General features: G+C 47.0%; 1 protein-coding gene across 2 annotated transcripts in view; it reads left to right on the forward strand.

Moving 5' to 3' along the window:
* ABCE1 (ATP binding cassette subfamily E member 1) overlaps positions 1-15165 on the forward strand; it is a 46629-nt gene that overhangs the window by 17248 nt on the left and 14216 nt on the right. For both annotated transcript variants that reach the window (XM_077279271.1, XM_077279272.1), the window contains exons 4-7: positions 11838-11935; positions 13959-14076; positions 14499-14636; positions 14803-14872. In XM_077279271.1, the coding sequence (XP_077135386.1) occupies positions 11838-11935; positions 13959-14076; positions 14499-14636; positions 14803-14872 (424 nt within the window). The remainder of the gene's footprint in view (positions 1-11837; positions 11936-13958; positions 14077-14498; positions 14637-14802; positions 14873-15165) is intronic.

Genomic DNA, 15165 nt, shown 5'->3' on the forward strand with positions numbered 1-15165 from the left:
GTTGCACGGCGGCAGAAGCTCTCCACCCTCTCCCTACTAAGGTGAAGGTGGATGGAGCATCGGCCCCATCGCACAAGGTAAGTGCGGGGGCCGACCAGCTGACAGGGGACCGCCGTTCAGGGAGCCCTTATCCTCCTTCTAATGCGGCGCTGCAGCCGCGGGGCACAGACGCTACAGTGGCACAGTTTACCGGCCCGGAGCCGGACTCCACCCTCATACAGCAGGAGGGCGGTGGCAGACGCGCATAGCAGGGAATTCACCGCCCGCCCACGACACGCCCCCCCCTCTCTCTCTCTGGGCGCTTCTCGTTCCCGAGAAGCGCCTTTCTCACATCTCGGCGGCCATCTTGGACCAGGAAGTGCGCTGGCGGCTCTGCAGCACCACAGCGCACAGGACTTCAGGATCTCCCTGCCAAGCACCGCAGAACCTGGTGAGACGCACTCAGTAGGATTTTCTCTTCCCCTGCCAGTACGCTCACTTCACAAAGATGTCACAGTCTAGGCAAAAACGGACTGGAAAGACCCACTCTGTTATTTTTGCTGTGTGCACCTCCTGCAAGGTATCTCTGCCCCGAGGTCACACTACCCCGCTGTGCTCCGCCTGCGAAATGTCTGCGGCACAGGATACTCCGGCCTCTGACCCGGAATGCGAGCCTAGTACCCCCGCATGGGCGTCCTCCCTTGCTCGATCTGTGGCATCCTTGGAAAGGACGATACAGTCCCTCCGTGACCCGTCCCTTACCCAGGGCGCTTCCACGGATGATGTAACGCGGCCTAAGAACCCCTCTCGGCCTAGAGGTCGTACCGCTTCCAGAAGCCCTCACTCATCTAAAAAGAGGTCCAGGGTAATATCTCCGGTCCGTGATCAGCCCTCTGGATCAGAGAGCGAAGTCTCTCGCCACTCATCCCCGACTCATAGCAGGGAATCTTTTCTGGACGACGCATCCAGCGTGTCCTGTTCCCCAGAGTATCGTCACGACCAAGAGACCCTAGATTCTCTCATAGACTCGGTAAGTCAGACGCTACAGTTAGAGGAGGAAACCCCGTCCAAGGCGGTTCATCCCGTGTCATTCGGGCGAACCACAAAGGCTCATAGATTTTTTCCTACGCATCCTCAATTCAAGGACATTGTCGATCTCCACAGAGTCCGTCCGGATAAACGCTTCTCAGGTCAGAAGGCTATGCTATCAAAGTATCCGTTTGCTCAGGACCTTGCTAAGGAGTGGTCTCAGTCACCCTCCGTGGACCCGCCAGTATCGCGGCTAGCCACCAAGGCGGTTCTATCCTCCTCCGAGGGCGCGTCCATCAAGCATCCCACTGATAGGCAAATTGATCAGATGGCTCGCTCGGCTTTTGAAGCTTCCTCGGCTTCTTTCTTCCCTTCTTTTGCCGCCACATGGGTTGCAAAAGCCATGACCCATTGGGCCGAGTCTTTAGCCTCTACAGCACTACACGCCGACTTACCCCCCGAGGTTTCTCACCTGGCCACTCAGATTGCCAGAGCGGGGGACTTTGTAGTTTCCGCATCCTTAGACGCGGCCAACTGTGCCTCACAGGCAGCGGCCAATGCTGTCACGATCCGCAGGTCCCTTTGGCTCAGGGACTGGAAAGCGGACTCAGGATCCAAAAAATCTCTCACGTCCCTTCCATACCAGGGCGAACGTCTTTTTGGGGACAGACTAGATAAAATAATTGCAGACTCCACAGGGGGAAAGAGCAAATTCCTTCCCCAGCAACGGACTTTTCGCCCCTTTCGCAACCAACAGGGCCGAGGTCGATATTTCCGTTTCGGCTCCAATTGGTCCAATCCTTCCTCCGCGCCACCCGGCGCCGGGAGAGGTCAGCGCAAGGACAGAACCTCCCAGCCCTCTTACAAACCTTCTCCCTCTTGGAGAGGCAGACCCAGACAACAAGGATCCAGAGGGCCCAGACCTAACAGGTCTCCACCTCAATGACTCTTGGCAGACGCCAAAGGACACCGACAGAGTTGGCGGCCGCCTACTCTTCTTTCGGGACGCGTGGCTCTCGGTAGTTCCCGACCGATGGGTCCGCGATCTGGTATCCTTCGGTTACAAGATCGAGTTTGTCTCTCTTCCCCCATCTCGTTTCTTCCAGTCCCCTCCTCCCAGAGCAAGGGTCCGTCAGTATTTTCAGGCCATAAGATCGCTATGGGAAGACGGGGTCATCATCCCGGTACCTCAGAACGAGAGGTACCAAGGTTTCTATTCCAATCTTTTCATTGTACCAAAGAAGGACGGCTCAGTACGTCCAATATTGGACCTCAAGCTCCTCAACAAGTACGTCCGTGTACGTCAATTCCGTATGGAGTCCCTCCGCTCGGTAATTGCCTCTCTGGAAGAGGGCGAGTTTCTTGCATCTCTAGATGTTCAAGACGCTTACCTGCACATCCCCATTCTACCGTCTCATCAGCGCTTCCTCCGCTTCGCGGTCCAGGGGCACCACTTTCAGTTTGTCGCCCTACCTTTCGGGCTGGCCACCGCTCCTCGGGTATTCACCAAGGTCATGGCAGCTGCCGTGGCCATTCTACATGCTCGAGGCATAGTGGTGTTGCCCTACTTGGACGACATTCTCATAAAAGGCCCCTCTTTCCGGTCCTGTGCAGAAGCGGTAGACGTCACTATAGATACCTTTTTGCGCCTGGGCTGGAAAATCAATTTCAAAAAATCTTCCCCAGTCCCGGCCCAAACCATATCCTACCTGGGAATGATCTTAGACTCCTCTCAGGGTCTAGTACTTTTGCCTCCGGAAAAGGTATCCACTCTACAGAGAGAAGTCCGGAAGCTTACTCAACCTTGCTCTCACTCCCTACGCTTCTCCATGAGGGTACTCGGCAGGATGGTGGCGGCAATGGAGGCAGTGCCCTTTGCGGTTTTTCACCTCCGTCCCTTACAACACGCCATTCTGGCAGTATGGGACAGGAATCCCGCCTCGCTCGACCGCCGTCTCCTTCTCTCTCGCCCAGTCAGACAGTCCCTCAGGTGGTGGACCAAGAGGTCCTCCCTGACTCGGGGGAAGTCTTTCCTTCCGGTGCACTGGCTGGTTGTCACAACGGACGCCAGTCTCTTCGGCTGGGGTGCAGTGTTCCAGCGCCACTCGACGCAGGGTCGCTGGTCTCCGCAGGAGTCTCAGCTGCCCATCAATATCCTAGAGATTCGGGCAATCAGACTGGCTCTCCATCATTTTCAGCCGTTCCTCTCCGGCCGTGCGGTCAGAGTCCAGTCCGACAACGCCACTGCGGTAGCCTACATCAACCGCCAAGGGGGCACTCGCAGCAAGGCGGCCATGGTCGAGGTGACGCTAATTCTCCGCTGGGCCGAGTCACATCATTCCATACTATCAGCAGTTTTCATCCCAGGCGTGGAAAACTGGGAAGCGGACTTTCTCAGTCGCCACAGCCTCGATCCCGGAGAGTGGTCTCTCCATCCCGCAATCTTTCACCAGATATGCTCTCGATGGGGGACCCCGGACGTGGACCTAATGGCATCTCGCCTCAATTGCCAGGTTCCCGTCTTCATGGCCAGGTCTCACGACCCCTCAGCCTTCGGAGCCGACGCTCTCGTCCTCTCATGGCAGGGTTTCAGACTCCCATACATCTTTCCCCCAATTCCTCTTCTGACAAAGGTGATCAGGAAGATCAAGGCAGAACGGATCCCAGTACTTCTCATCGCTCCGGACTGGCCGCGCAGGACATGGTATGCCGAGATGGTTCAACTGGTCTCAGACGTACCTTGGAGGCTGCCGAGTCGCGCAGACCTCCTGTCTCAAGGGCCCATTTACCACCCGAACTCAGAGGCCCTGTGTTTAACGGTGTGGCCGTTGAGTCCTGGGTACTGAGGCAGAAGGGGTTGCCCCAGACGGTGATATCTACCATGCTCCGCGCACGCAAGCCTTCTTCTATGCGCATCTACCACCGCGCCTGGAAGGCATACTTCGCCTGGTGCAGGAAGCGGGGACGTTTCCCCCTCCGTTTTTCTATCCCTCACATTTTGGAATTCCTCCAATCAGGCGTAGACTTGGGTCTTGCTCTCAGCTCTCTTAAGGGCCAAATTTCTGCTCTCTCGGTTCTTTTTCAGAGAAAGATTGCAAACAGATTGCAGGTCAAGACCTTCATCCAGGGTGTTTCTCATATGGTTCCGCCTTATAGGATGCCCTTGGAACCATGGGACCTGAACCTAGTTCTCTGTGCTCTTCAAGAGCCCCCCTTTGAGCCCTTGCATGAAGTGTCTTTGCTGTTCTTGTCTTGGAAGATTGCTTTCCTCGTGGCTGTCACGTCTATTAGACGTGTCTCTGAGCTGGCAGCTCTGTCGTGCCGACCTCCTTTCCTCGTGTTCCACCAGGACAAGGTGGTTCTGCGGACATGTCCGACTTTTCTTCCGAAGGTTGTTTCCTCCTTCCATCTTAATGAGGAGATTGTCCTTCCCTCACTGTGCCCTGCTCCTTCCCACCGCACGGAAAGGGCGCTCCACACTCTGGACTTAGTGAGGGGTCTCAGACGTTACGTCTCCAGGACTGCGTCTCTTCGTAAGTCAGACGCCTTGTTCGTTCTTCCGGAGGGGCCACGGAAGGGACTACCCGCTTCCAAGGCCTCCATTGCCAAGTGGATTCGTTCCGCCATCCAAGAGTCCTACCGTGTCAAGGGTCACGCCGCACCTCCGGGGATCAAGGCTCATTCTACCCGGTCAGTCGGCGCGTCCTGGGCCATCTGGCACCAGGCATCGGCAGCACAAGTCTGCAAGGCTGCTACATGGTCCAGTCTACATACGTTCACGAAACACTACCATGTGCACTTTCAGGCTTCGGCAGACGCTTCCGTCGGTAGGCGAATCCTACAAGCGGCGGTGTCTCATCTGTAGTTTGTAGGCTCGCACAGCATTTATAACTTCTGGTGACCCACCCAGGGACTGCTTTGGGACGTCCCATTCGTCCTGTGTCCCCCAATGATACGTAGGAGAAAAGGAGATTTTTGTGTACTCACCGTAAAATCTTTTTCTCCGAGTCATCATTGGGGGACACAGCACCCTCCCTGTTAGCCTAGTTGGCTCAATTGTTCTTTTCAGTCTGTGTTTTGACTATGACATGTTTTCTGTTTGTTAACTGGTTTACTCCTATTGCTTTGTTACCGAACTGGCTCTGGATTGTCCAGCCTGTGGGTGTATACTGCAGGGGAGGAGTTAATCTTTTGTGTGTGTTTAACTTAGTGTCCTCCTGGTGGCAGCAGCATAACACCATTCGTCCTGTGTCCCCCAATGATGACTCGGAGAAAAAGATTTTACGGTGAGTACACAAAAATCTCCTTTTTTAATTTTTTGCAGGCGATCGAGTATGGTAAGTATGGTTAAATTAAGAATATTAAATTACTTTTTTTCTGGCTGTGTCTTTATTACCGCTACAGGGGAGTGGGGAGAGAGGGGCTAAGTGCCGGAATCTTACATCTTACAGATGCGCCATTTCTGGGGCGGCTGCGGGCTGGTATTTGTAGCCGGGGGGGGGGAGGCAATATCCGTGGCCCTTCTCTAGGCTATGAATATCAGCCCGCAGCTGTCTGCGTAGCCTTTCTGGCTATAAAATATAATTAATATATATTAATAGCCAGTAAAGGCTACGCAGACAGCTGCGGACTGATATTCATAGCCTAGAGAGGGGCCATGGGTATTACTCCCTTCCCAGGCTGCAAATATTGGCCCCCGGCCGTCGGCTTTCCCCCTCTGGCGCAGAAAATTGCACGGGAGCCCACGCCATTTTTTTTCCGTTTTTTTTTTTTTTTTTAAATTAACCTTTCAGTAAGAAACATAGGCCTCGCTATCATATATCTATGGATATATCTATAGATATATCCATAGATAAATCTATATATCTATACATGGATAACTATGGATATATGTATAGAAGGATAACTATGGCTATATCGATCTATAGATATATTTATAGATAGATATATCTATCCATATTTCTATCTGGCTACTTTCACGTATCAGGTTTTTGCCGTCAGGCACAATCCGGCGAGTTTTGAAAAAACGGATCCGTGGTTTTTTTTCCTCCGGATCCGTTTTTTCTCATAGAGTTGTATTTGCGCCAGATTGCGCCTGATGGCCACACGTTTCATCCGTTTTTTTGCCAGATCCGTCAGAACAGCTGTTTCCAGCGGACGGAGAAAACATACAGAAAAACGTTTTTTCTGTCCGGCGAAAAAACGCCCAGCGACTGATCCGGCGAAAAACGTATGCAACTGAGATGTGAAATGATCAATCCGGCCTCCGAATCCAGTTTTTCATTCATTTTTCCATTGAAATCATGGTTCAATGGAAATCAATAGTTTTTCACTATTTGCAACGGATCCTGCTAGATGGATAGTTAGGCTACTTTAACACATCAGTTTGTTTCCGTCAGGCAGGATCCAGCGAATTTTTGAAAAAAACGGATCCGTTGCAAATAGTGAAAAACTGATGAAACTGATCTGTTTGTTTTTTTTTTAGAGAAAGAGAATGGAAAATGTGCATATCAATTTACAAAATGCATGAAAAACCGGATTCGGAGGCTGGATTCATCATTTCACATCTCCGTTTCATACGTTTTTCGCCAGATTCGTTGCTGCGCGTTTTTTCACCGGACAGAAAAAACTTTCCTCTGTACATTTTCTCCATCCGCCAGAAACAGTTTCTTTTGACGGATCCGGCAAAAAACGGCTGAAACGTGAGGCGCAATCCGGCACTAATACAACTCTAAAAGAAAAAAAAACGGATCCGGCAAAAAAAAAAACTGGTCCGTTTTTTTCAAAACTGGCCAGATTATGCCTGACGGCAAAAACCTGATGAAGTAGCCTAGCTATCCATATATCTATCTACGTCTGTCTGTCTGTCTGACTATCTATGTGTGTAATGGAGTGTGGGTTGGACAAATGTAAAAGAGGAGGTTGGCAAGACATGACATAACAAATTTTTTATTTTTTTTGTTCAATAATACATCTTTATTTAGCTTCAAAACCGTGCAAAATAAACATCTGCGTTTTCTGCCAAGAGCTGCAGATTTAGTGCAGAAAAATGCAGGCAAATCTGCAATGTGTGCACATAGCCTTATGCAGTTTTTGGTGCGGTTTTGGGTGCAGTTTTTGGTGCGCTTTTTGCGCGGTTTCGATGCATTTTTTTATTCGTTTTTTGCGCGGTTTTTGTATGCGTTTTTGAAAACTAAAGATGTATTATTGAACAAAAAAAAAGATTTGTGATGTCATTTTTGTCCAACCTCCTCTTTTACATTTGTCCAACCCACACTCCATTACACACAGATAGATGAGATGGATAGACACCGACCGACCGCATCTCTGACATTGAGGCCGCTCCTCCTGCCTCTCAGCTGTGACCTGGGCTCACCACCCTGGGCTATCCAGATCACAGCTGTAGGAGGAGATTGCGGCCATTTTGTTGCAGCCCGCAGAGTATGTTGTGGGCTGCGATGACAGGAGATGTCGGGGAGAAGCTGCTGGGAAGCCAGGGTCCAGGGTAAGTATCTGCAGCGCTAGCGGTGATCACAGCCTGTAATTAGTATTACAGTGCAGGCTGTGATCACCGCTCACTGCCGACCTGCGCTGTCTTGCTGAAAGCTTCCACCCTCGGTCCACTGGCAGGAAATCAGCCCAGCAGCAGCGCGTCTCCCTGTACATTGAGTGTTATGTCTGCTGCTTTTCTGTGCAGTACTGATATGTGGCTGGATGTGTTGCACTTCATCACCCTGATACAGTGACTGTCTGTGCAGATCGCAGCCTGGAGTCTCCCTGCTCGGTGCGAAGCTCCGCAGGGATCAATGCTTCTGAAAATAGTGCAATTCTCTGCACCACAGGGTCCCTGCGTGCTTACAAGGAGCGGCACCAAAAGCGAGGCTGGCCTGTAATGGTTAACCCTTCCCTGCCTGCTGTGCATGGTGCAGGGGGATCAGTGTGCAGACAGGCAGCAGCCGTGGGACTTCACCAATGGATCAGGTGGGAGGGCTGCACAGTGTAAAAAGGTGGGCGGCAGCCTCTGTGATGGATCCAGCATTCTGCAGAAGGTCTGACAGCCTCCCTGGCACATGTCCATCTCCTGGGAGCGAAACAATAATGCTGTTCCAATACTTGGGCTATGGTTGGCACAAGGAAGCAGACCCTACAAGGGAGCAGACCCTACAAGGGAGCAGACCTCCAGCTGCAGTGTCACTACAAGTCCCAGCATGCCAGGGCTGAGCTCCTACCTAAGTGTTGTAGTCCTGCAGCTCCTTAGGTCTCATGCCTGATCGTCCTACTTTACATTCCAGAGAAGAGAGCAGGTTGCAGCAGTCTGAGACTAGTGATCCAGGGAGCAGAAGAGCAAAGTCTGAGGCTGAGCCCCTCCAAGCTCACAGACACCCCGTGCCCACGGACACCCACCCTATGCCCCCTGACACCTACCCCATGCCCCCGATAATATTTTTAAAGAAAATTTAAACATTCTTTACATTTTTCAATTACTGGGGAAAAATTTTTTTTATGGCACCTTCCCTTTAAAGGGAACCTGTCACCCCGTTTTTTCGGTATGAGATAAAAATACTGTTAAATAGGGCCTGAGCTGTGCATTACAATAGTGTAGTTTGTGGACCCCGATTCCCCACCTATGCTGCCGAAATACGTTACCAAAGTAGTCGTTTTCGCCTGTCAATCAGGCTGGTCAGGTCGGATGGGCGTGGTGTCTTCCCCCAGATCTTGCGTAGTTTTCCGTTGGTGGCGTAGTGGTGTGCGCATGTCCAAGGTCCCGAATCCACTGCACAGGGGTGTGAAAATAGCAGCGATGTCCGTTATTACATTGGTGGTCGGTGGGCGCGGCCATCTTGCTTTGGCCGCGCGTGCGCAGAAGCGGCGCTCTGCTGGCCGCGGCTTCAGGAAAATGGCCGCGGGCATCCGCGCGTGCGCAGATGGCTATCGCGGCAGCCATTTTCGTGAAGCCGAGATGCGAACTCTGCTTCACGAAAATGGCCGCCGCGATAGCCATCTGCGCACGCGCGGATGCCCGCGGCCATTTTCCTGAAGCCGCGGCCAGCAGAGCGCCGCTTCTGCGCACGCGCGGCCAAAGCAAGATGGCCGCGCCCACCGACCACCAATGGAATAACGGACATCGCTGCTATTTTCACACCCCTGTGCAGTGGATTCGGGACCTTGGACATGCGCACACCACTACGCCACCAACAGAAAACTACGCAAGATCTGGGGGAAGACACCACGCCCATCCGACCTGACCAGCCTGATTGACAGGCGAAAACGACTACTTTGGTAACGTATTTCGGCAGCATAGGTGGGGAATCGGGGTCCACAAACTACACTATTGTAATGCACAGCTCAGGCCCTATTTAACAGTATTTTTATCTCATACCGAAAAAACGGGGTGACAGGTTCCCTTTAAGCCTGTAAAGAAGAATATGGTGTGTTGAAGATGTGCCAAATTTAAGAGCTATGCACCTCTTGATTACTTTAAACCAAAGCTCTGCACAGGTGGGCAACATTAATGAATATAGCAGAGTGTGCACTGTAACCTGAAATAGAGCGGGAGCACACTGCAACCTGAAAGAGAGCGCACTGTAACCTGAAGAGAGCACACTGTAAAATGAAATAGACTGAAAGTGAGCACACTTTAACCTGAAATAGACTGAAAGGGAGCGCACTGTAACCTGAAATAGACTGAAAGGGAGCGCACTGCAACCTGAAATAGACTGAAAGCGCACTGCAACCTGAAATAGACTGAAAGCACAATGTAACCTGAAATAGACTGAAAGCGCACTGCAACCTGAAAGAGAGCGCACTGTAACCTGAAATAGACTGCAAGAGAGCGCACTGTAACTGTTGTCGATATGAACAATTAAAAAGCAAGAGAGAGTATACCAAATTATGCAAATCCTGGCACATCCAACATATAAGAATCAATGTTTTTATTATCAAAAAGATGTATATAAAGACAGCACAACAAGATTAAATCCGCATGAACAAACACATTAATCCAAATCGCAGCATGTTATAAGGCCACAAAAGCTCAATTTGTCCAAATGTATAAATGATTAAGGAAAGAATCCGTATCCCTCCCAATATAGACCCAAAAGCAAAGCGAAAAATGACATGGTCAAAGAACAGCTGAGAGTTGAATACGTTGCCTAATTTAAAGATTAGCTCTCGACACCCCGTAAAGTGCCGATGAAACCAGCTTCCTCAGGTTAATGGGAGAAAGCTGTTGGCAACTTACTGAAACCCAATTATTATTTTTTTGATTGCCTAAACCTGTGCAAATATATGCATACTGTAGTGAAGGGCAGTAATATACTCTCATCGCCATCTATTACAGTTTTCATCACCACTGCGCTAGTTTTCTGGGTTTGACTGCTGTTCCAATTTGCAGGATCACTATGCTCTGTGTAACCTCGAAATCGCTTTTACAATGTAAAAACCTTGTCCTTAGGCTCCATAGATCTACATTGTAAAAGCAACACATAAAAATGAGATAAAGTACAAAGAACTAAACAAAAAATAAGTAATAAAAATATATGTAAACTAAACATAAAAATAAGTAAAAAAAATATATATGTAAATCACAATTGTCAAAATGAGGAATACCAATGACTTAAGATTTTCCATCCAATTAATGAGTTGATCACAATTATTTAAATAAATATAAAGGTAAGTTCACACAGGGCGTTTTTATGCAAATTTTCAGCTGCTTTTTACAGGACCAGCAAAGCCTATGAGATTTCAGAACTCTCATGCACACACATTGGGTTTTTGTGTGATCAGTATTTTGTGCTTTGCGGCGTTTTTTGATCATGGAGCATGTCCCTTCTTTCAGCATTTTTTCTGCGTTTTTCACCCATTGACTTGAATGGGTGTTGAAAAAACGCAGGTATCATTATTTGCTGCGTTTTTGCTGCTGAAAATTCAAGGACATTAGCATGGACAAAGAGAAAAAAAACGCAACAAATACACAACAAAAAAGCACCTAAACCTGCGTTTTTGACGCAGCTTCTTTCCTGCCAAGAAGATCCGGTTTTGCTGCAGAAAATAAAGCAGCAAAAACGTCCTGTGTGAACTTACCCTAACAGACACGTAACATGAATGCTAAATACCATAACATAAATAACCATCATAAAAAGTGCTTGTATATTCATTTTATCATGATGGATAATAGGGCGTCTTGAACAAACACTATGCAAAGTAACAAATTTGCATAGACCATGTATATATTGGAGAACAAGGGAATAAGTATAACGATGAAGCGGAATTCCATAATCATGATTCCCAATGTATAACGAAATAAATTAAAAAGGTTATACATAACATTATATAATAGGAGACATAACTCAGTCATGAGTCTAAGATTGTCATAGACTGCGGCTGATAAATGAAAAAGCTTTGGAGTGGCGCACGTTTTTCAGCTGCTGTGTGACGTAACAAAGCATGTACTCCAGTCACTAACTGGAGTACCTTTCTCTTGTAACTAACTCCACTCTTGTGGCCTAAGTTATGATGACTTTGCCCGGTTTGCCGAAACAGGTGTAAAAACGGCAAAAGTCACAACAGGTGGGTTTTTTTGTTGTTTTTTTTTTTTTTTTTTTTTTTTTGCACAAATACTTTGCAACATTTCAAGCTGTTTTACACCAGAATTCTGGAGGAAACTGATCAATCTGCTCCATGTTATATAATGCGGTTCAGTTCACTTTAGGCTTCAAAGTATCAACTGGCTACAAAGAAAAACTACAAGGCTGGTATTAACAAAAAATAATTCGATTTTAAACTTTTGTCACATATTTGAGACTAAATGGATTTATAACTCTTAACAGAAATGTCCTTTTGGCGCTTTGTCCATTGTTAACCTGCCAAGCAACTTGGAGAAGGAAACCACCCACAGATATTGTGCCAATGCCTTTAAGCTTCACAGGTAAGACTAATACGATAAATGGCGTCAGTCTTTAATAGTAGATTTAAAGGGGTTTTGTAAGATTAGGAAAAGGTTCTGCCCCACTTGTGTATAAACTCTCCTGAATGTGGCTCCAATTTAGGGTCACATCTCCAGACCCAGCTGTACCAGATGAAACCCCTTTTAACCCCTTCGCTTCTTGACTTTTTTTTCCCAAGAGGCATAGCTTTTTTTTTTTTTTCGTCCACATAGTCGTATGAGAGCTTGTTTTTTGCGGGCAAGTTGTACTTTTGAATGACACCATTAATTTTATCGTATGATGTACTGGAAAACAGGAAATAAATTCAAGGTGCATTGAAATGGCAAAAAAGTGTGTTTGTTTATTTTCTGAAATTATTAAAATAAATAAATTGCTAATGTTGCCATTTTCCAAGGCCCAAAACGTTTTAAAGTTTCAGGATTTGGGGCTGTGTGAGGACTTATTTTTTTGTGTCCTAAGCTGACATTTCTACTGTTACCATTTTGGGGTAGCTGCAACGTTTTGATCGCCTCTTATTGCATTATATTGCAATGTTGCAGCAGCAAAAAAAAAAACGTAATTCTGGTGTTTCAATTTTATTTTGTTTGCCAATTAGATTAATTTACTTTAGATTTTGATACATCAGGCTTTTAAGCATGTAGCAATGTACCAAATGTGTATTTTTTTTATTTGAAGTTTTGTAATTTTTTGTTCATACTTTTAAAACTTTTTTTTTTTTTACTGTATTTAATAGTCCCCTTAGGAGACTTGAACCTACGATCGTCTTCCCTCTTGTGCTATACATAGTGCATCAGCACTGCTGTATGTAGCGAAAATCACGGTACCCAATGAACGCCAGCTAAATGCAGGCTTTTCACAGGTGAATTGTCGTGACTGGCACGGAGGTCTTCAGCATTCCCCATCTGGCTTGGTAACCCATTGCCGCCCTGTGGTCACATCACCCCTGCCAGTTGTTAAAAGCAGATGACTGCAGAATAATTCAGCCACTGTCAGCCGGGAAAGATGGCTCAGTGTGTGAGCCTGCATCAAAGTCAGGGACACAATATATGACGTAAATGTATGTCATGAAGGGTTGGAATTTCTGCCAAGTTCTTTAGCGTTGGTGAAGGAAAACCAGCTCACCCCTTCTGAAACACTGTGCGCATCAACATGGACGTAATCCTGTCCTTAAAACCTTGTCGCTCTGTGAACCCAATAGGACAATCCTCCAACCATTTGTCCATGTAAAAACAATACAACTTTATTCCAAAGCAATTAAAAGTAAAATTGACATCTCCGAATACATCCAGTAATGTGATGCGATCCTACGCGTTTAGCCTAGTAATGACTACGGGCTGGTGTACACTTTTAAACAGGTAGGATCACATGTTATTGGATGTATTTGGAGGTGTCAATTTCCCTTTTAATTGTTTTGGAATAAGTCATATTTTTTACTGGATGTACGGCTGGAGCATTTTAAGGTCTTTAGTGTGTCTATCTCAATTTTGTGATCTGCTTAAAGGATTATTCCCATCTGGGACTGGTAAATGTGGAAAAAGTCAATTAAAACTAATAACTTTTCATTTACATATTAGCATTTGGCCCTATTTCCCCCAAACCTCTACTTTTTCATTGTTTAGTGCTTACAAGCTGTTTTGTAGTGCGGTTGCAGGCACTTTACTGAGGCCAACTTAGATCACAGGAGCGTTATTTAAACTCCTGATCACACCACCTTCATTTCCATTTTACTTCTGATAGTGCAGAGACAAAGCTACCTCATACAGCAGCATCGGGAGCGCACTGTTTTAGGCAACTGTGATAATGCCACTGGTCCTAGCACCCGCGCCCCCAGCCCTCGTTTCCCCAGCAATCAGGAAGACAGGAGGCATGGCAGTGATGAACCCTGTAAAGAAAATAAGTGTATATTAGACTGATGGAGGTTTTGACCACTAAGGGGACCTTTAACAAATGTAGTAATACCTCTTCTTAATACAATGTTAAGGCTATAACTAATTCTACCTCCAGGTTGCCTATTCCCCGGCCTGGTGAGGTGCTTGGATTAGTTGGCACCAACGGTATTGGAAAATCAACTGCATTGAAAATTCTGGCTGGAAAACAAAAACCTAATCTTGGGAAGTATGACGTAAGTAAACTACAGGTGCTTTTTGTGGTCATCTTTGGTGTCAGGAACTATGGAATACAACACCTGAGCAAGTAACAACCTCTTTCCCATCTTTAGTGTTGTTAACTCGATGAGCGCAGGGATTTTCCTACGGGACAACCCCTTTAAAACTCCTTTTTGTAGTTGTGAACAAAGTACCACTACGGCCATCTCCACTGCCATCTCCTCCAGTTACCAAATCATCCTATCTAGTGCATTATTCTGCTCATAATGACCTCCCTTACTACTCTTTAAATCTAGATTAAGTTGCAGCAGGTAGAAATGTAAGATTTCTTGAGGCGGGAGGTGAATGTGATCCCTATTTTGTTTGCTTTTTCTCATCTGCACCATGTCATTATAATTTTGCATGTCGTCCAACCTTTGAGTTATCTTTGTCATTTCAGGATCCTCCAGATTGGCAAGAAATTCTGACTTATTTTAGGGGATCGGAGCTGCAGAACTATTTCACCAAGATTCTTGAGGATGACTTGAAAGCCATTATTAAGCCTCAATATGTGGACCAAATTCCAAAAGCTGCAAAAGTTAGTGTGCACTTTTGTGTCTTTAGTTTTTTAGGGGGTGGTTATAAGTGAAATATATAAAAGTGAAGTGCTGCTAATATTTAATGCTTTTTTATTACATCGTACTGACCTAAATTAAGAGTGTTTTCAGTGCAAAAAGGTTAATGTACAATATTTGTGTTCAAAGGGCCCAGTGGGGACCATTTTGGATCGTAAGGATGAAACCAAGACCCAGACTATTGTTTGTGAGCAGCTTGGTAAGTACAGTATGGAGATGGCCCCTTAAACCCTCTTAAGCTAGGCATAGACTTAAGCTTACAGACTGCTGAGCATGTATGTTTTTCAGTAGTGGCTTTTAGGCATCGTAGAAGCCACTTATTACCCATGGAAAAAAGGATCAAGCAAGTTAACAGCCTAATCAAGTTGTCCCCATAGCCTGAAGGTGTTGAATTTTACATGTGCAACATTTCAGGTCTTTGAGACTTGACAAAGATAGTAAAGCGCTATATGCAGGGTACGTGTGCACACTCCATTCAGTGTTTCCTGGTCG

This window comes from Ranitomeya variabilis, chromosome 1 (assembly GCF_051348905.1).
Source record: "Ranitomeya variabilis isolate aRanVar5 chromosome 1, aRanVar5.hap1, whole genome shotgun sequence".
In the NCBI taxonomy this organism is placed as follows: Eukaryota; Metazoa; Chordata; class Amphibia; order Anura; family Dendrobatidae; genus Ranitomeya; species Ranitomeya variabilis.